Below are 20,387 nucleotides of genomic sequence, written 5' to 3' on the forward strand. Positions count from 1 at the left end.
CGCACAACGACGTCTACCGACGAACACGGGTACTGCTGACGAAAACTTTCGGGATCCAGTCTGACGCCTGGGGATATTCTAAGGCAAGGAATCTATCACTAACGTGTCTCTTTCAGATAAAACAAGCACTGACAATGGGTCTTGCCTATGCAACAGCTATTGGCTTTGCAAATATCTGTTAGCCATGTTGTACACCAGCGTGGCTGCTGTTCAGCTTGGCTAAAAGTTTGGGTGGTAAAGGAGACTGGAGTGTTGTAAAGTGGAGTAGAGCGGAGTGTTATGTACTGGCATAGAGAGTTATGGAGTGGTTTACATTGGCATAAAGTAGAGTTGAGCGAAGTGGAGTGGCTGAGTGACGTGGAGGGAGTAGTGTGTTGTAGACTGGAAAGGTGAAGAGTGGAGTAGAGTTGAGCGGAGTAGAGTGAAGTAGCATAGTGTCTCGCAGAGTGGTGTAGAGCAAAATGGAGTGGCATATAGGGTGTTGCCTTAAGTGGAGTAGAGTGTTGTAGAGTTCCTAAAGCAGAGTGGAGTGCCATAGAGTGGAGTGGAGTGGAATAGCATATAGTGGAGTAGAGTGTTGTAGAGTCGAGTGGCGTGGAGTGGAGAGTCGAAGTGGCGTAGAGTGGAGCAGTAGTCTAGTGTGTCGCAGAATAGAGTGGAGTAAAGTGACATGGAGTGGTGTAAAGGGAGTTATATGGACAGAGTGGAGTAGTGTCAGAGTGGTGTAGGGTCAGAGTTGAGTAGAGTGTTGTGTAGTAGAGTGTCAGCGTGGAGTGGAGCAGAGTGTGAGAGTGAAGTAAAGTTCAATGGAGAAGAGCATCACAGAGTGGAGTATTGGTGAGTATAGTATCAAGATAGTGTCTCGCAGAATGGACTAGAGTGAAGTGGCATAAAGTATAGTAGTGCTGACTAGACTGGCATAGAGTGCATTGGTTTTGAGTAAAGTGGCGTACAGTCCACTGGAGTAGAGTGCAGTGACGCAGAGTAAAGTGGTGCAGAATAGATTGCATTGGTGTAGAGTGCAATGGTGTAGAGTGGAGTAGAGTGGCTTAGAGTGGATTGTTACAGAGTAAAGTGGAGTGGTGCAGGATAGAATGGAGTGGTGCAGGGTAGAGTGCAGAGATGTAGAGTCAAATGGTGTAGAGTGCAGTGGCATAGTGCAGAGATGTAGAGTCAAATGGTGTAGAGTGCAGTGGCATAGAGTAGAGTGATGTAGAGTGCAGTGGTGAAGAATAGATTAGAGTAGAGTGATGCAGAGTAGAGTGGCATTGAATGTAGTGGGGTAGAGTGCATTAACCGTGTTCATAGCTGAATGTCGTAGAGTGCAGTGTCGTACTGTTCAGTGGCATAGAATGCAGTCTTGCAGAGCAATGTTGTAGAGTGCAGTGGTGCAGAAAGCTTTGGCATAGAGTGGTACAGAGTACAGCGTGCAGTGGAGAAGAGTAAAGTGGTGCATAGTAGAGTAGTATAGAGTCCACAGTCGTAGAGTAGTACACAGTAGACAAGAGCAGCGTAGAGTATAGTGGTGTAGAGTGCAGTAAAGTGGTGTAGAATAGAGTTCAGTGGCAGAGAGTCGTGTGCTTCCGAATGTTTGGTGGCATAGAGCTCATTAGTGTAGAGTGCAGCGGAGTAGAGTGGTGCAGAGCAGAGTATATTGGCATACAGTGTAGTGGTGCAGAGTAGATTGGTGTACAGTGCAGCGGCTCAGAGTGCAGCAGAATAGAGGTCAGTGGGGAGGCGCAGGGTAGATTGCAGAGGCACAGAGGGGAGTGCTGTATAGAGGAATGGTGCAGAGTGGAATAGAGTGGCGTATAGTAGATTGTTTAAGAGCAGATTGGAGTGGTGCAGGGTATAGTGCAGTGACGCAGTGTGGCGTGGTCGAGTGTGGCGTAGCAATGGGTGGAATGCATTCCCAGGGAAGCTTTCCTAATGTCCCTAAGATGTCTTTAGCAAACCAGACAGTTGCTCTGTCTGGTAAGATTCGACCTAAAAATGGGCCTGCATAGGCAGCCTATTGTAGAGCTATGACTCAATCCTCTGTCAAGGAAACGTGAAATAACGACAAACCATACTGAAAATATATTGGCACCAGATATGGTATGAAATAAAACTGGTGAATAAAACCTGTGACGCAGACTAATATATAAAGTGATGGTGTTGCAGCAGATTGCCCTGCATATAGGTTGTATGCAGTCTGAATACTTATCTTCGCAAATTACATGAGAGGTCCCCCAAGCACCACCTACTATACCAATCTAGCATTAAATTACTGAATATTTGCCAATGGGGCAAAGCTATCCAAACATGAATGTGAAGGCTAACGACCCTCAAAACTTTAATGAGTTCATATGTTTAAGAATGTTAGCTTTACATGAAAGACTAAATGCCCGGCCTGCTTTTGCCTCTTACTCCATAAATGCTGCCAAAGTATATAGTGACAGTGTTCCAGAATCCACTCAATGCTGGCAATGTAGGATGTGCGCTTTTGATGCATAATAAAATGAATAGTTTTTCCCAAAAAAAGTTCAGCCCAAAATTTTGGGGAAAAGTTATACATATACACTGACCATATGAACAGTTAGAGCCAGATCGAGACAAAAAGTTACAGACTCGGTCCCTCGTTTAGAGTTTCTGAAGTGGAAAAACTTGTATTAAAATTGGAGTAAAAGCATCCCCATGCATTCAGCACTTTCTTCTTTATTTAGAGAAAAGTGGTATTACTGCATCAGGAAATGCGGCAACACCAATTCACAACCTGAAAATGCAAGACAGTAAGCACTACTAAAAATCTGTAATAAAAGTGTAGAATAACATGTTATTCCCATTTAAAACCTAAATTTGCTGTAGTGCCACGATTACCGGTCGTGGTAACGCAAGTACTGGAAGCACGGTATTACAGTCAAGGCTTCTCAGTCTCTAGCTCAGGGCCTCTGAAGCAAAGATACATTCCGGAAGAAATTCAGAACAGCTGAATTCACTACATCAGATCAAGGGTGCTACTAACGATGAGAAGGGAGAAACAAGTGATATGTTAAATAATATGAACTCAGGAAGATTTGACCTTGTGCCAAGGTGATGTTGCAGATGTTATCTGTATTTACTGACAACTGTGTTGTTGTTTCTCCCTGTAATTAAGAGCAATAAAAAAATTAATAAAAAATAAATCTCAGGTAGCCCGATACATGACATATCTTCGAATGCTACTGTGTACAGTGTATCATTGCTGTACCAGTCAAAGTGGTTTCTAAATATGGCGTCCATTTTGGAACATGGAAAGAATAATTAACTACAGAAAAACTTGTTTCAAAAGAACGACCTGATTTGGAGAATTGTTGGGCATGCAGTCATAACATTATAAATATGAACATATTTACAATTGGCAAACAATAGGCAAGCTATCCTAAGATGCCCAACAAGGAATATAACAGGGTAAATCTTACTTATCCTAGTGTTTGTTGTTTGATGAGGAGGCGGTGGGGACCGAAACCTTTACCTGCTTTGGTAAACAGACTTTGCATGTAACAAAATACCTCTCTATAGGGCAGGCTTTACCATTGAGCAATAATCCACCCTCAGAGGCCTGCTGGTTTTAGCATATGCTTCTCACAAAAAAGAAGTCAGGCCTATCTCATTACTTGACTCGATTAACAGGTCATACCTATGCCATCTGGCATCACCGAATTGTCACCATAACCAACTCGGGTCTACTTTATTGAGCTTAAACCAGCCATCAGGGTGTAAAGTGCAATACAAACACTGTTTTTCAGCGGAAACATCAACTTCTGGTAATCAAGTATAAGGGGAGCAAAGGATGCTTAGTAATGCTATTAAAACTCTTGTCCATAAGTTAAGGCGACAGCAGTAATGTCAAGCAAACAGCTCACTGAGTTAAGTGTTTACTGCTATGAGCCTTAACATCAAAGTCAATGGGTTGCTTTCGGCAGGAGCGACTCGGCCTTTCATCCCTGCAGGGCTGAAAAATTGAGTGGCACTAAATTGATTAATAGGAACTCCTGAAACTGAAAACACTACAATGTGGCAAATATGTGATAAGAAGTGATACGTAATATATATGAATATTAACACAGGAACAAAATTCTATAGCGCACAGTAACTACAAAAATAACTGATTGTTGCAAAACACGTGCCCAAGCGGTGAACAGACCAGCTCATCTCTCTGGCACAACTCAGCTGCTTTTAAGCAGCCTGACTGTTACCACGTAGCTAAAAGTACTTCAAATAGACACATAATTAGTGCACACTAATACTTCTTCGACAGACAGGATTTAAGGACACAGGAGCACATGAGTTATCACAACTGAAAAACAAATGAAAACGCAGTTCAAAAACTGAAGAGTCTACACTTTCCTGCACAAGAATATGACTGATGTCAAGTTAATTAAACCTCATAAATAGTTATGCCCAGAAGTGCGCAAGTCTTTGCAGGATATGCAAAAACTACTTTTTGCAAAAGTTTCACATAGCATTTGACAGGGGCTACAAGACATGGCGGCACACATTTAAACAGGCAATGGCAAAGCCAACAGCTCCGGCCTTGGCAAATATCTAGTATTTTTCTCTAACCTATTTACTTTTCAAACATATGCAATATTTGAAAGATGGCAAAAGAATAAAAAATACAGGAGTGCCCAGCAGCCCACACTCACTGGTCTTGTCACCGATATACACTCCTTTTCTGGCAGCTGTGCACATGTGATCGAGCAAAATGTTACTACTCACAGTGCAAAACAGTCAATGGATGAAGTGGGATGACTCATTGACACATGCTGTTGCAGGAGGAAACAAAATGTACATGGCACTTGAACAGACCAATGGGGGTGTGTGCGGTGTGTGTGTGTGTGTGTGCGTGCTGTTGTGTGTGTGTTAGTGTTATAGTTAGGCTCAGATTAACTCTCGTACAAAACAAGTGAAATTCATCAGTTATAGTTGCCTAAGCTAACAATAACTTGATCACCACAATGCACTGCTTATGAGCTCACATATAAAATCACTCATGAGATGGTCAGTGACTTCACTGATGACATCACTGATGACATCATCCACAATACCACTGACACACCCCATATAACCTCTCAAACACCCACTTACTCATCCACAGAGCCACTCTCACACCCACTCATTCACCAAATAAACAAGACTGTATGCCACTTTACTGTAGACTGCATCACTTTCCAATACTGTACAATGCCCTACTACACTCTACTGTACAACACAGTACTCCAATTGTTGACACTTTACTCAACTGTATGCTATGCCACTCCACTACACTCCACACCACTATAGTCTATGACACGCCCATCCACTCCACTCTATGACACATTACTCCACTCTACTCTACACTACCCCACTCCAGTGTATTCCACTATACTCCACTCTATTTCACTTTATCCCACTTTAGACCACTGTACTATACTTGGCTCTACGCCGATCCACTCTTCGACACTCTACTCCAATATATGCAAATCCACTCTACAACACTGTACTACACTTTATGCCACTCTACTCCACTCTATGCCCATCCATTCTAAGTCACTGTACTACATTGTATGACACTTGACGACACACCACTCAACTTTTCTCTACAATACACCACTCCACTATATAACACAGCACTCTACTCTACGACAGTCTCCTCCACTATACTCTATGACACTCCACTCTACTTCACTGTAATCTACTCCACTCTATGACAGTCTAAGACACCCTACTCTATTGTTCCACATGCCATTCTACTGTACAACTCGCAACTACAGTCTACAATACTTGACTTCACTATATGAGACACCTGGCCGCTGCACTAAACACTTTACTACACTGTATGATACGCTACTACACACTAGTCTACTCCATTCTACAATACTCCAGTTTGTGGTAAAAGAGTTTACAACACTCTCCTCAACTGTACTGTACGACAATCCACATAACTCTCCACTGTCTACTCTATGATTTGAAACACATTTTTTATTAAATATTTTATTGCCACAGACAACCTCCAGTGCGTTCTACCCAACGAGCGATCACTCGACAAACATGCCATTGAAATTTGGGACACCATCTTATCCCTCACCCCAGACGTCAACTTCCTCACAAAGACCTGGCTGTACCCTGCCTCTGCACCAGACATCACCATTGCCACCCCCAAAGGCTACAAGACAACGCTCCAGGACCGAACCAACAAACCCAGAGGTGGAATTGCCATCATCTACAAGGATCCCACCATCTGCTGCAGGACATCCCGTGACAAACCGACCCCGATAATGGAACACCTCAACTTCCAACTCCACACAGATAGAAATAAGCACCATAAGAGGCACTCTCACCTACAGACGCCCTAGACCACGACCCAGCTTCTGCAACGTCATCCTGGACCTCCTTGCCCCGATCGCCATCGACTCCAAGCACTACATCTTCCTAGGGGACCTCAACTTCCACCTCAATGATCTAAGCGGCCCCGACACGACTGACCTAGAAAGCATGTATAACATCGGCCTAAAGCAACTTGTCACCGACCCTACCCACATCGCAGGATACAAGCTCAACCCCATCTTCAACTCCAGCAACAGAATCAAGTACAACCACACAGCACAGCTCACCTGGACCAACCACTACAGCAATCATTTCACCATTTCAAGACCCACGCACTCTGGCATCCTGCTCCCCAGCTCCTCAAGCAGAAACTGGAAAAAGGTTTCAGAAGACCAGTAGAACAACGCTCTCTGCTCCCACCTCCCAGACCCAACATCCGTCCCTGAACAAGCAGGAAAAAACTTCTCTCAGTGGATCCCAGAATGTGCTGACAATCACTTTCGCCAAGACAGCTAATCCCAAAGGACAAACCAAAAGAGCCAGTTGGTTCACCGAGGAACTGAAATCCACCAAATGAAACTGCCGGCAAATAGAAAGGAAGTGCTCCATCAGCAAAAAGACAGAAGACTGCACCGCCTTCAAGACAGCACTCAACCTGTGCTACCTCCTCTTGAAAGAAACTAAGAAGAATGCCCTAGCAGACCACATTGAAGCCAGCGCAAACCACAGCACGGAACTCGTTGCCATCGATAATGAATTCTCCAATCCCACGGTCATCCACATTACTCCCTACCAGGAACTGTGCGACACCCTCGCAGACTTCTTCCACTTCAAGATCTCTACAGCTATAAAAACTTTGAACCCCAACCCCCCTCTGCCAACAGTATCAACCAGCTCACACCCTCGTACACAAACACCGAAGACATACTCACCCACTGGGGCCTCCTCACCACGCAAGACACCATCTCCATCATAAACTCTATGCACTCAGGAGCACCTATGGACCCCTGCCCCCACCAAGTTTCCAACCTTTCGAGTAAGATAATCTGCGACGAGCTCAGGAAAATCCTAAACACTTCAATCACACAGTAAAGTATAATGGATTCATACTCCACTGCATGCTGCGTCACTCCACTCTCCTCTACAATACTTCACTCTAAGACTAGACTCTACGTCACTCTCCTTCACAGTACTGTACGCAACTCCACTATACGACACTCAAATCAATGACATTCCACACTGCGATTTGAAACACATTGTTATTAAAAAATAAAAACCATTAATATACAATGGAAAAACACAAAGCTTAAGGATAATTTATAGTTAGATATACCTAATGTATTCTTTCTATACAAACCCACTTTTAAATACACAAACATAAAAAATTGTAAAGTTATAATTATAAATTCAATGTATAATTTACACATCACCGAAGATAGTTTTGTCACCTTATTTGCCACACTACATTAACTATTGACTCATGCCTTTTGCCATGTACTGTTTATACCCTTGCATACTACATCATTTATAGCATGTGAAATCATAGCATTCATAACAACACTTATAACTTCTCAAATGACATTATTTGTCACAACACAGTGCATGGTAGAGTGGCGAGTTATAGTTTGTGTTGCCTGGTTAATGAGCTGACAAGAGTATGTAACAAGGTCTGCTACTACTAATAAAAATTTTACGGTGGTGGATAAATTGTAAATTAATGTTCTAACTATAACTTTAGAAGTTTCTAAGTTTGTGTAATTTAAAATTGGTTTGTATATGGAAAATAAAATTTCCAAACTATAACTAAGCTTTAACAGCCTTTGTTTTTTTCTGTGGAGATATATAAATATATATATCAAAACCAGAGCATTTCTTTCAAGAAACAAATTAGGGAACACAGTGGGTCTACAGAATTTCATCTACTTTCTACAGCATGACGCGTTTCGGCTGGTGTGCCTTCCTCAAATGAAAATGACCCTGGAGCTCACATGGGGACTCTTATACATGCTGCCTCGCTCTTATTGGAGGGAACCGTGTTGTCAGTATGGAACAACTACATGTCCCTGCATTCCCCTTTTCCAATATAAAATGTTACCCTGTAAGCATCTGATCGTGGCATGTAGTGCTGTAGCTTCACATGTTGTGCATTGTATTGCCATCTATTTTTGGGCTTGGACGTGTGCAACTTGTTTTTGTTCAAAGAAGTATTTTCGAGTCATGAGGTGTGGTGACTCCACTGTTTGTAGGCAATGCGCATGGGCATCGGATACATAGTCAGTCTACTTTTCCCGCCCAGAGGGCGAAGATGTAGATGCAACGAAGAAATATAGAACCATGTGAAGTAAACAATTAAGATGAGAGTATCTGAAACTTACCCCAGGCGGCTGGGGAAGTGTGTGGGCGCATGTGAATCTACAGCACGACATGCCACAAACAGATGCTTAAAAGCTCATTAACACTTTCTGTACGTGGCATGTGTAGCTGTACATACACTTGCTGTGCATAGACTGTAAAGCAGTTCTCTCAGAAAGTGGTGGCTTATCCCGAGTATGTTGCAGAACATTAAAACAGTGTGCCTTGGACAGCCTGGCCAACTCTAGCTTGTTGTCTAGCCAGGACATCAACACATGTTTAGTAAAAGTGTGAGGAGTGGATGAAATAGCTGCTTTACAGATATATGATAGTGGTATATTCCCAAAGAAAGTCAGAGAAGCCTCTTTCCTACAAGTGGAATGGGGTCTGGTAGCGACAGGTAGGGACCTTTTAGCTTTAGCATAGCAAGTTTGAATACACTAGACAAGTCAACGAGCAACCCCTGCTTGCCTTTAATTAGGCTTGAAGTAGGACATGATGAGTTATTGTGCCTTACAAAAAGGTTTTGTTCTATCCGTATAATACATTAGCACCCTTTTCACATCCAGGGTATGCAAGGTGCATTCTGCTACAGACTCTGGATGAGGAAAGAAAACTGACAACTCAATCGTTTGATTGAGATTAAAACTGGAAACCACTTTGGAGAGAAATTTGGAGTTGGTTCTGAGGACCACCTTATCTGGATGAACTTGGAAGAAAGACTCATCTAACCTGAGACGTGCACTGCACTGACTCGCCTAAGGGAAGTGATAGCTACAAGGAAGGCTACCTTCCATGAAAGAAACTGAAGTGGGCAAGCATAAAGGGGCTTGAAAGGAAGGACCATGAGCCTAGTTAGGACGATATTGAGATTCCACACTGGAGAGGAAGTGTCTGGGGCTGGATAACCTGCTTCAGTCCTTCCATGAAGGCTTTAAAGACTGGCAGTTTAAATAGCGAAGTGTGCTGCCTATTCTGTAGGTAAGCAGCCACAGCAGCCAAATATAACCAAATGAAGGTGTAAGCGAGGCTTGACTGTTTGAGATGAAGGACATAATAGACAATGTCTTGTACTGATGGTGTGAGAGGACTGATATGTTTTGGAAGGCAATAGTGCACAAAACGCTTCCCTTTGGTTGCGGAGCAAGCACTGGTAGTAAGCCTACGCGCTTTGCGAAGAATTGACATACATACATCTGATAAATTGAGATAACCAAACTCTAAGACCTCAGAAGCCTGACCGCAAGATTGAGTACCAAGGCTGTTGCGTCCGGGTTGGAGCTACTAGGATGAGGGTTAGGTATGCCTGCCTCAGTCTGCATACTTTGGATGGTAGGAGTGGGAGAGGTAGAAAAGCGTTTTCATTTTCTGTGGTGGCAAGTTGGTCTATATGAAGAAGCCCCCACCGCCGGAAATAACTGAGTAGAGTCTAGGGGTGGAGTTCCCACTTGGGGCCTTGTTGATGCATCCCGCTGAGCAGGTCGGCCAAGTCATTGTCCAGACGCGGAATGTACTGTGTGACCATCTGCACCATGTGATGTATCACCTACCTTCAGATGCTCTGGACTAGAACAGACAGCTGGGGCAAGTGCGAGATACCTTACTTTTGCAGGTAAAACATGGCTGTGGTGTTGTCCGTGCAAACTAAGATAACCTTGCTGTGAATAAGTGGAAGGAATGCTCGAAGAGCAAACTAAGGAGACAGCACTTCCAAATGGTTGATGTGGAGGCCCTGCTGTGTGGGTGTCCACAAGCCCAGGTGTCTGTTGTTGCAGATGTGCTGCCCATCCGGTGAGCGAGGCGTAGGAAGTTTTAGCGGTGACAACTGTCTTGGCTGCGCCGTGGTACTAGGGCGGCGAAAGAAGTCGCAAGCAGTAGGAGTCTGTATGGCACTCGTGGTCTTAGCTCTATCAGTGTCCTCCTTGACCTTTCAAAGCATCTTACCGACCTGAGGGCTGAGAAGATGCTTGCCATTGAAAGAGATGATAGAGTTGGTACACCGAATATGATGCATTGAACTTTTCTGATGTTGATGAATGTGTTGTACATTTATATAATGCTTGCAGTCAAGACCTCATTCCACAGATTCAAAACTTTTATGCACAGAAGTTGAAGAACTCTCCTAGGTTCTCTGAAAAATGACTGTGTATTCTTTTGGCTTGCTGTAATTCTATGTAATCAGTGCTAAGCACGAGAATGTCATTGCCTCGCAATTTAATGTCTAGATACTTGTTGTGTAAAGTCAATAAAAACATATGGAAAAAAAAAAAGAGGTTTGCCATTGAAGCGCACATTACGAAGGCGTTGCTGTGTCTCTCGTTTAAAACCAGAGACATGTAGCCGATCATGGCAGCAGAGAAGGAGACTAGAATTAATACTGCGAGCAACTGTGTCCGCAGCATCCAGAGTGCACCGGATGTTGATATTGGAGATAATCTATCCCTCCGTTACCAACTCATGCCGCTGCATGTGGTTTTGCTCTGGGAGATGTTGGATAAAATCCTTTATCTGGTTCCGGTAGGCGTGATCATAACAGGAGAGTAAGACCACGGAGTTGGTGATGCGCCACTGTGTGGCAGATTGTGCTGCAACACAGTTGCCAGCAGCCTTTGTCTTCTCTCCCAGTCTGGACGGGGAGCATCGCCTGTGCCCTGAGAATTCGCTATCTTGGCCGTAAGGACCACCAGAGAATCAGAGGGTTACCGCCCTTTGATGTAGGAGGGGTCTGATGGAGAAGCCTTAAACTTTTGTCAACTTGGCGCGTGATGACTCTGGCTTCCACAGGCTCTTTGAAGATGTCCCTAGCAGGTTTGAGCATGACCTTCAACATGGGCAAATACTGCAGGGACTTCCGTGTGGAGGAGAGGGTTTCCAGCAGGAAATCATGTTCCTCAGGCTGAACATACAGCTTAACCTTAAGGAAAGCAGCCACCCTGTGTAAAACCTTCTACTAGGAGGTGGTATTGTCAGGGGGAGAGGGTTTGCGGGCTAGAAATCTGGGTTGGTGTCTGCTGATAGTTGTCCCAAGGCTCAGGAGCCATTGGGTCATAAGAGGGAATCATAGAGAGACCATGCACTGTCCCCATCCCCTTAATATGGATATCCCGGTGTTGAATGTGGGTGAGGGTCCCCAGACAGCAAGGGGGAAGTAGGAATAGGAGGGGATGGAGAAGGTGGAGGATGAGGTGGTGGAGGAGGAGGAGAAGGCCTGGGAGGGCTAGGCAGCAGTGGAGAAGTGCCTCTGTCCTGGCGCCAAGACTTTTTGGGTGTTAGCTCCAACAGAGGGCTGAGATGCTTCTCGATTGTCAGTCTCTTCTTGTGGGGATCCTTGGGTGGCAGACCAGGCTTAGCCAGGATCCTGCCATGCTCGGTTGGATGTGGCTTCTCTACTGGCCAGCAACTTGATGTTCCTGGAGCCTCTTCAGGATGTACTGTGGTCCTCAGCAATGGGCATAGGGCCGCAGGGGGCTCTTCGGCTTTGACGTCAGACTCGGAGACTACCTCTACGACGAGAATGCCTCTTCTATTTTGGGGTCTGGCGTGGCCAGCTGCTGCATAGCTTCCTCCTCGCCTTCGCTGAAGAAGTTCGGAGTGTCCTCCTCTCTAATAAGATGCACCATTGAAGCCGAGAATGTGATGCTTACTACGGTTTTGAAGGGTCTTCTTGTTACGGAAAGCAAGACACACCGCACAGGATTCCTCTCGGTGGTCGGGGACAAGAACATGTTACAAACTTCATGCAAGGGGTTCTTGGGATACTTAGCGTGGCAAGATGGGCAGAATCAAAAAGGAATAATTTCTATCACATGGACATTCTCGACTTTCGAAGAGGATGGGAGTCGAAGGAGCAGAGCCCTGCTGCTGAGAATTTGTTGACCATGATAAAATGGCTCCAAAGTAACACCGGCCGGTAGACCGACAAACAGTGGGATTGTTTGGGTAGACAAGGGATGGTGCTGAAGGCCTGACAAGAACACCAAGTTGTTGGACCGGAGCTTTCGTATACACGTCTGAACCAGACGCCAGAGTAAAACAACCAGACTAAGGAGCCAATGCTCTATCGCATACAATAGGTGGCTCGAAAAGACTTCTTTGAACAAAAACAAGTTGCACATGTCCGAGCCCAACACTAGATGGCAGGAGTATGCACAGCATGCATATCTACAGCTATACATGCCACAAGCATTTTACACACACACACACACACACATAGTATATATTACACACACACACACATATATATTTGTACACACACACACACACACACACACACAAACACACACACACACACACACATAGCAGATGAGTCCTCACTGTGCACTCCTCTTGAAAATAAAGGTTGTTAGAGTGAGTTTGCAGCTCAATGATGGTTGTGCTACAGGCACTTTGGTGCTGTTGGTGTATGAAATAAAAAAAACACTTGTAAAGCGATCATCTACCCAAAGGCATCACAGCGTTAAGCCAACTAATCCCAAGAAAGCCAGGAAAAAAGGAGTCACTGTTTTTCAGCAGAAAAACACACAACCTCTGGAAAACAACATGCTATCCGAAATGCAGAATGGAGGGCATTTCTCAGTTCCTCTTAATAACATGGCTGATTTTCGTTGTGGGGTTCAAAGTGATTTTCCAGACAACCAAGTCTGAGTTCTTTATGTTGCCACTTGGATCACACAAGGGAGAACTCCAGGTTAGTGATTGCTACCGATCTATAGATTTTTGTGTATGGTAGCTCACAACAGTTTTAAAAGAACCCTCACTCACCAACCTAGTTGGTGACATGCTTCATCATTGGGTTCCCACCGGAGAGACCGAATGTCTCCCCGGTGTGCTGCGACGCCTGAAGTACAGCGGAGCTGGTTTTTTGTGTTTGAATGCAGTGCAATCTGTGATAGTGTTGGTTAAAAAATGTCACAGTTTGAACCAATAAGCAAATTTAATAGTGGTAAACTGGACACAGTTAAAAACAATGTGGTGGACGTGAGAACTCTGGTGATAATTGGGCCAGCTACGTCCTAAATACAGTGCAAAGTGATCAAAGTGGTCGACATGTTTCTGCTTCTGGCGTTATTACATGAAGCATTCTTCAGGACCTAGTGGAAGACCACCACGGCGGTATACGCTCGCTAAGGCGTACCCTAACCTGTGGGGTCTAGAACTGCTAAAACCTTACGGTCAAAATAAAGTAACCCTTCAGGATTTCTGAGAGCTTTAGTTCTGTTGGAGCAAGAGGAAAAGTAAAACAGAAAAAAAAAACAGTGATTCACAAAATACATATATATTCACAGAGAACAGGCTTAGGATAATCAAACAAATTTGTGAGTGGGTTTCATGCTCACACAGGGTGAAATTTCCATACTATCAGAACCTTCGGGAGTCCACACTCGTATCAACCCGTGTCGGTAAAAGAAATATCCTGTGGTGCTCATTAGCGCTAAAACAAATAGTGCCGGAGAATGCTACACCCTGGTAGGTGATAACTACGGCAAAGATGCCTGAACAATTTGCCATCAAACTCTTAGTCACACTCTAAACAAGGAGTGATGAAAGTAAAATAAATAACTTACATGGTAAAGGTAAAGATACGAAATTCAGCATAGCAGAACCTTTACTTACTACGCCAAAGTCACCAGCCCTCAGGAAACCTACTCGGCCCTCCTACGGACTCGGATGTTAACGTCCGGACCGGGAGTGGTGTAGAAATAGGATGCGCTTTCCGATTGAGAAGCGTAACGTCATCACGCATATCACATGATACGGTGAATGCGGAAGGAGATGACTAGACTGCTGAATTTCATTCCTATCAGTGGACTAAATAGTGACTGACACGGCTTCCGGGGAAGCCGCCATGCACCAAGAGGTTTATCCAAGTGTGACCTGGTCGGCAAAGTACTACTCGATTACCGATGTTGAATCAATTCAAAAGGTTGGGGAAATAAAAGAAGTCTGGCATAGATTGCAGCGAGACATAATGGTGATTATGCATTATCAAAACAGTTCGTCGTAGACTGTGCCACCCTGGCCCTCGAAAAAAAAATTTTCGAATACAAAGGGACCCTCTTTCTCCAATCCACCGGTACTTCAATGGGGAGTACCTTTGCTCCCAGCGTGGCAGGCCTTTACGTTCACGATTTCGAACGGAAGTACATTCTGACCACCAACAACCCTTTCTCGTCCTATATATCTTTTTGGAAAAGATATATAGACGATATCCTGGTGATTTGGAAAGGACCAGTGATCCAACTTGTGAAGTTTTTCGAATGGATTAATACTTGTGATCCAAGTCTCAAATTTACCAACACGTATGATCAGAACGAAATAATATTTCTTGATCTGATCATTACCAAATGGGAAGGCAAGTTACTAACTAAGACCTACTATAAACCGACCTCGAAGAATAACCTCTTAGCCTTCTCTAGCTTCCATCCACGACCCCTGAGAGAAAACCTCCCATTTGGTCAATTTTTTTTTTTTTGGGTCAGACGCAACTGCAGCCGCATGGAAGACTATCGCATTCAATCCAATAATCTATCCACAAAATTGAAAAGAAGGGGTTATCCAGATAAAATTCTAAATCGCAGCTATAAGAGGGCTAAAAATCAACACAGACAAGTCCTACTGGAGGATTCAGTGAAATCAGTGGAGGAAATCCCTTTGACATGTGTGACGACTTACAGCACGGCCTCTAATGCTGTGACTAAATCTATTCGTAAACATTGGGGTATCCTTGTAAGCAACAACTTAAAATGGGAGAAACCTCTTTTTTCTTTCAAAAAGGCTAGAAGCATCAAAGATGCCCTTGTGCACACGAGACCACGAGCAGCACCACCTGACAATATTCCCTCTGTATTACAATCCTGGGGGCTCCCCAAAGTGACAGGTCATTTCCCATGTGGGCAGTGCAGTGTGTGTCACCTCACGAAAGCCAGCAAGACTTTGAATCTCGAACAAAACAAAGTGTGGAGTCAACGTGCACACACGAACTGTAACTCATCCAACGTTATCTATCTATTGACATGCTCGTGTGGGATCAGATACGTTGGTATGACCACACGCAAAATCAAACAGCGTATTGTTGAGCACAGAAGTACCATCCGCTGTGGGAAAAGTATCACAAAAATGACAGAACATTATGTACACCTTAAACACACCCCGATGACTTGACCTGGACTATAATTGAACAAATTAGACCAGGGAATAGGGCAACCAACGTCCTGATCGAAAAAGAACAACGTTGGATCTATCGCCTGTCAAGTCACACTACGGGTTTTAACGATAATATCCCTTGGGGCTCAGTGTTAAAACGTTAAAACATTAAAACATTATCATCATCATGTGTACTCTAGTTTTTCAGTCATTTTGTTAAATGCCATTTACTATTCAAGACATCACCATGATGTGTTATAAAAATGAGCATGTTGCAGATGTTAACCTTCCCAGCTCTTTAACTTTAGTAATGGGTTCACTTCTCAGTGTTCCATCCCAAACCCAGTATGAAGCAGCATTTATCATCAAAACAATCTCGCCTCCTGTGCATCCAGTTTTATGCCTGTTGCTCACAACTATTCTGGAGAAATGTGCATAATCACCATTATGTCTAGCTGCAATCTATGCCAGACTTCTTTTATTTTCCCAACCTTTTGAATTGATTGAACATCGGTAATCGAGTAGTACTTTACCGACCAGGTCACACTTGGTTAAACCTCTTGGTGCATGGCGGCTTCCCCGGAAGCCGTGTCAGTCACTATTTAGTCCACTGATAGGAATGAAATTCAGCAGTCTAGTCATCTCCTTCCGCATTCACCGTATCACGTGATATGCGTGATGACGTTACGCTTCTCAATCGGAAAGCGCATCCTATTTCTACACCACTCCCGGTCCAGACGTTAACATCCGAGTCCGTAGGAGGGCCGAGTAGGTTTCCTGAGAGCTGGTGACTTTGGCGTAGTAAATAAAGGTTCTGCTCTGCTGAATTTCGTATCTTTACCATGTAAGTTATTTATTTTACTTTCATCACTCCTTGTTTAGAGTGTGACTATAGGTCCCGCCTCCCAACCGGACTCATGTAGTGAAGTTGATTTGAACATCACGTAAGCACCGTTTACGGATTTCTTGGTGTTCACCAACCAGTGTGATAAATCCTCGCATCTCCATTTTTAAAGCCAAGCGTTTTTCTGCCTCCCATAGTCAGCCAGATTGTAGTGCTGACTAAGAGTTTGATGGCAAATTGTTCAGGCATCTTTGCCGTAGTTATCACCTACCAAGGTGTAGCATTCTCCGGCACCATTTGTTTTAGCGCTAATGAGCACCACAGGATATTTCCTTTACCGACACGGGTTGATACGAGTGTGGACTCCCGAAGGTTCTGATAGTATGGAAATTTCACCCTGTGTGAGCATGAAACCCACTCACAAATTTGTTTGATTATCCTAAGCCTGTTCTCTGTGAATATATATGTATTTTGTGAATCACTGTTTTTTTTTTCTGTTTTACTTTTCCTCTTGCTCCAACAGAACTAAAGCTCTCAGAAATCCTGAAGGGTTACTTTATTTTGACCGTAAGTTTTTAGCGGTTCTAGACCCCACAGGTTAGGGTACGCCTTAGCGAGCGTATACCGCCGTGGTGGTCTTCCACTAGGTCCTGAAGAATGCTTCATGTAATAACGCCAGAAGCAGAAACATGTCGACCACTTTGATCACTTTGCACTGTATTTAGGACGTAGCTGGCCCAATTATCACCAGAGTTCTCACGTCCACCACATTGTTTTTAACTGTGTCCAGTTTACCACTATTAAAATTGCTTATTGGTTCAAACTGTGACATTTTTTAACCAACACTATCACAGATTGCACTGCATTCAAACACAAAAAACCAGCTCCGCTGTACTTCAGGCGTCGCAGCACACCGGGGAGACATTCGGTCTCTCCGGTGGGAACCCAATGATGAAGCATGTCACCAACTAGGTTGGTGAGTGAGGGTTCTTTTAAAACATAGTGTTTCACCTTTCTAATTTCCTCCAGCACTTGTTCATACTTGATGGACACACTCTTCCATTGTTTATCTATACCAGCCCTGGGGGACTAAGAGTGGCTCCAAAAAATTCCCTCTCTCTCTTGTTGTTAATTTATATTTTATAGCTCACAACAGTTGCCATTACACGCTAATCCCATTAATCAGCTGTGCAAGGGGAAAGGATTAACTATCCTCACTTTCTCCACTCTTCTCTTACTGTAAATTAATATAAAAAATGAAATTACCTGGTGTTCAACCAGTCTACTTCACCCCTTTTGATAACACACAACCAATTATTTTTTTTAAAGTTACATCCTTCCACCCTACACCAACTCACAACCACAGGGTTGTGTCCTTGAAAGCAGGTGCTGGCAACAGCTCTGTCGGACCGCTGTAAGAAAGGAGAAAAAATCCCAGGTTTGCTGCAGGTCTGCACGAACCCAAGGCAGACACGAAAGATCGTGGTTGGTGATGCTGGAGTGTCACCTGCATGCCCCCGCCTCCTCCGAGTTTGCAGAGACCTGAGAAAGGCAGGGGAAGGCAGAGAAGTCGACAGTCCATTAAGCATTATTGCATCTACTTTATGTGCTGGAGAACTGGTGGAGGTGACGGATCAGTGCCAGTCTTTACAGCATTTCCTTCAAATCTCTGGAGACATGTGTGAGAAGTGAATAACCAGATTGTGAATCCAATTTTTACACTAATGGCTTCTAAAGGAAATCATAAACACCATAATTACAATTGTGTACAAAGGACACTGACACAATAAATGTATACTTTAAATCGGACGATTACAGCTTACACTTGGTAGGTGTCTGAAGCACTGCGTGATCTACGATCATAGTCACAGATGTTATTCAAATTCAGATAGAGCAAATGCAACTAAATGTAAATTTACGTTTCCAAGACAAAATAAAAAGAAGTGACTGATCTCTAAAATGAGTGACTTTTTTTTATATCAATCAATTTTTTTATGTTATTTCGGAAAGATTTGTTGCCAGGTTGGGGGTTTCTGTGTGATACAGGATAGACACGATTCAAGGGTAGCAAACCCCCCCCTCGCTGTAAATTTGACCTGAAGGGATGATGAAGCACTGATATGTTGTCTTTACCAGGTCATACAAGAAGTTTGGCTCTCCTACATATCGCCATTCAGTCAAAAGTGAAACAGTTAAGTAACAGCAGAAATAGTACTAAGGCATAAATATAGGAGAAGGTGAGGTACTCTGAATAAGGACTGAAAACTAGAAGATAGAGAGTTTTGTTTCATTAACTTCCATGAAATTCAAGCAACTTTCTGGGTAAATTCTGCGTTTTGTTCTCTCTGTAGGAAGCACTTTCTGGTAACTTAAACCCTCTAACCAGTTAAAAATCAATAGTCTTGAGTTTCTAAAGGCCTCCATTTTAGCGCTCCCCATTGCTGATTATAGTCACAACCATTCTTCGCTGTCTAGGATCTGAAGACCATATATACTGACCAACATGCAGTCTTGTTATGCTTGCTTTAAACATATTGGGAGAATCTTCTTAGATACTCCTTCCCAGAATGAAGAACAGCCTGAATAAGACCACAATGTAGATTAACAAACACATTTGTTCAAAGGGGTGGTGGACTTTAGGTGGTTAGGTATGTAGCCAGATATATTAATCTGCAAAAGGGGTAAGGAAGGCTAGTCAGATTTGTAAAATTAATCTTCACCCAACCTTTGAGGAAGGTAGTAGATACCAATGAAATGTCAGGATCCTGTTTTAACGTTTTTGTATGTTATGGCAATAAAAATATTCTGCATTGATGACAATACATGTTAATTGAGATTAACTTTAACTGTTTTATGAAATGTTTGATAGAATATGCATTATTTTATTTTGTTAACATACCAATACTGGCCTTATGAATGATAAAAGCGAGAAAGGGCAAACTATCATACCTTAGAAGCAAGTTGTTTTACTGAGTCATCATCCATTTGTGTTGGCTGGTCGGGAGCGTGCGGACAGCTAACACTCTTTAAAGTACTGCTGCTCTTCATGGATGAATTTGGTGGTGAGAACTGAGAGAGTGGAATGTCATTAGGTTGGTCACTTCCTGTAAAAATAGGTACAGAAACTGGTTTCAAAACGGAAATGCAATTTCAAATAGTACTTGTATTCTGCTTTTGGAAAATGCCATTGGTTGGCTTTCTCCACAAATTGTCATCAGCATAGTATATCTTCTTTCACAGACCACTGAGAAAAAGCAATATGTGGAGTAAATATACTACGAAGTAAATGAGCTTAAAACATTAGTACCTTGCAGTTCCTTCCCTTATATGGTATTTTCTCTACCTGAATAAAAGTCTAAGTAGTATCAAAATCTTCTCGAGAGCTATAAAAACACAGAAGCAACACAAAATATTCACACACATAAATAAGAACATTCAATTGTATGCACAGTTTATTTCTGAGCCTTAGGCTTCAGGTGACTCTAAAATGTTGCATAAAAATTAACTGAGCCTTCTTCACAACTTAGATATGCTAACATGTGCATGATCTAATTCACAATGGTCATATACTTGCGCACATCTGAAGTTAGCAACATGTTGGTGCTCTAGTGTGACAAAAGGTGATGCTATGATTTTGCAGTGGGCATGGGAAAAACGTCCATTATTCATAAAAGGGTTGCTCTCCAAGCATGTTCTCACCTTTGCGGGTGGAGTGTGGGAC

The 20,387-nt window shown here is 43.3% G+C and overlaps 1 protein-coding gene across 5 annotated transcripts in view; it reads right to left on the bottom strand.

The window, feature by feature from the left end:
• The window catches only part of TANC1 (tetratricopeptide repeat, ankyrin repeat and coiled-coil containing 1), a 740,414-nt gene that overhangs the window by 251,689 nt on the left and 468,338 nt on the right, over window positions 1-20,387 (bottom strand). For all 5 annotated transcript variants that reach the window (XM_085645503.1, XM_085645500.1, XM_085645502.1 and 2 more), the window contains one exon: window positions 19,616-19,770. In XM_085645503.1, coding sequence (XP_085501629.1) covers window positions 19,616-19,770 — 155 coding nt within the window. The remainder of the gene's footprint in view (window positions 1-19,615; window positions 19,771-20,387) is intronic.

The sequence above is a fragment of the Triturus cristatus genome, chromosome 3_1, assembly GCF_964204655.1.
Source record: "Triturus cristatus chromosome 3_1, aTriCri1.1, whole genome shotgun sequence".
Classification (NCBI taxonomy): Eukaryota; Metazoa; Chordata; class Amphibia; order Caudata; family Salamandridae; genus Triturus; species Triturus cristatus.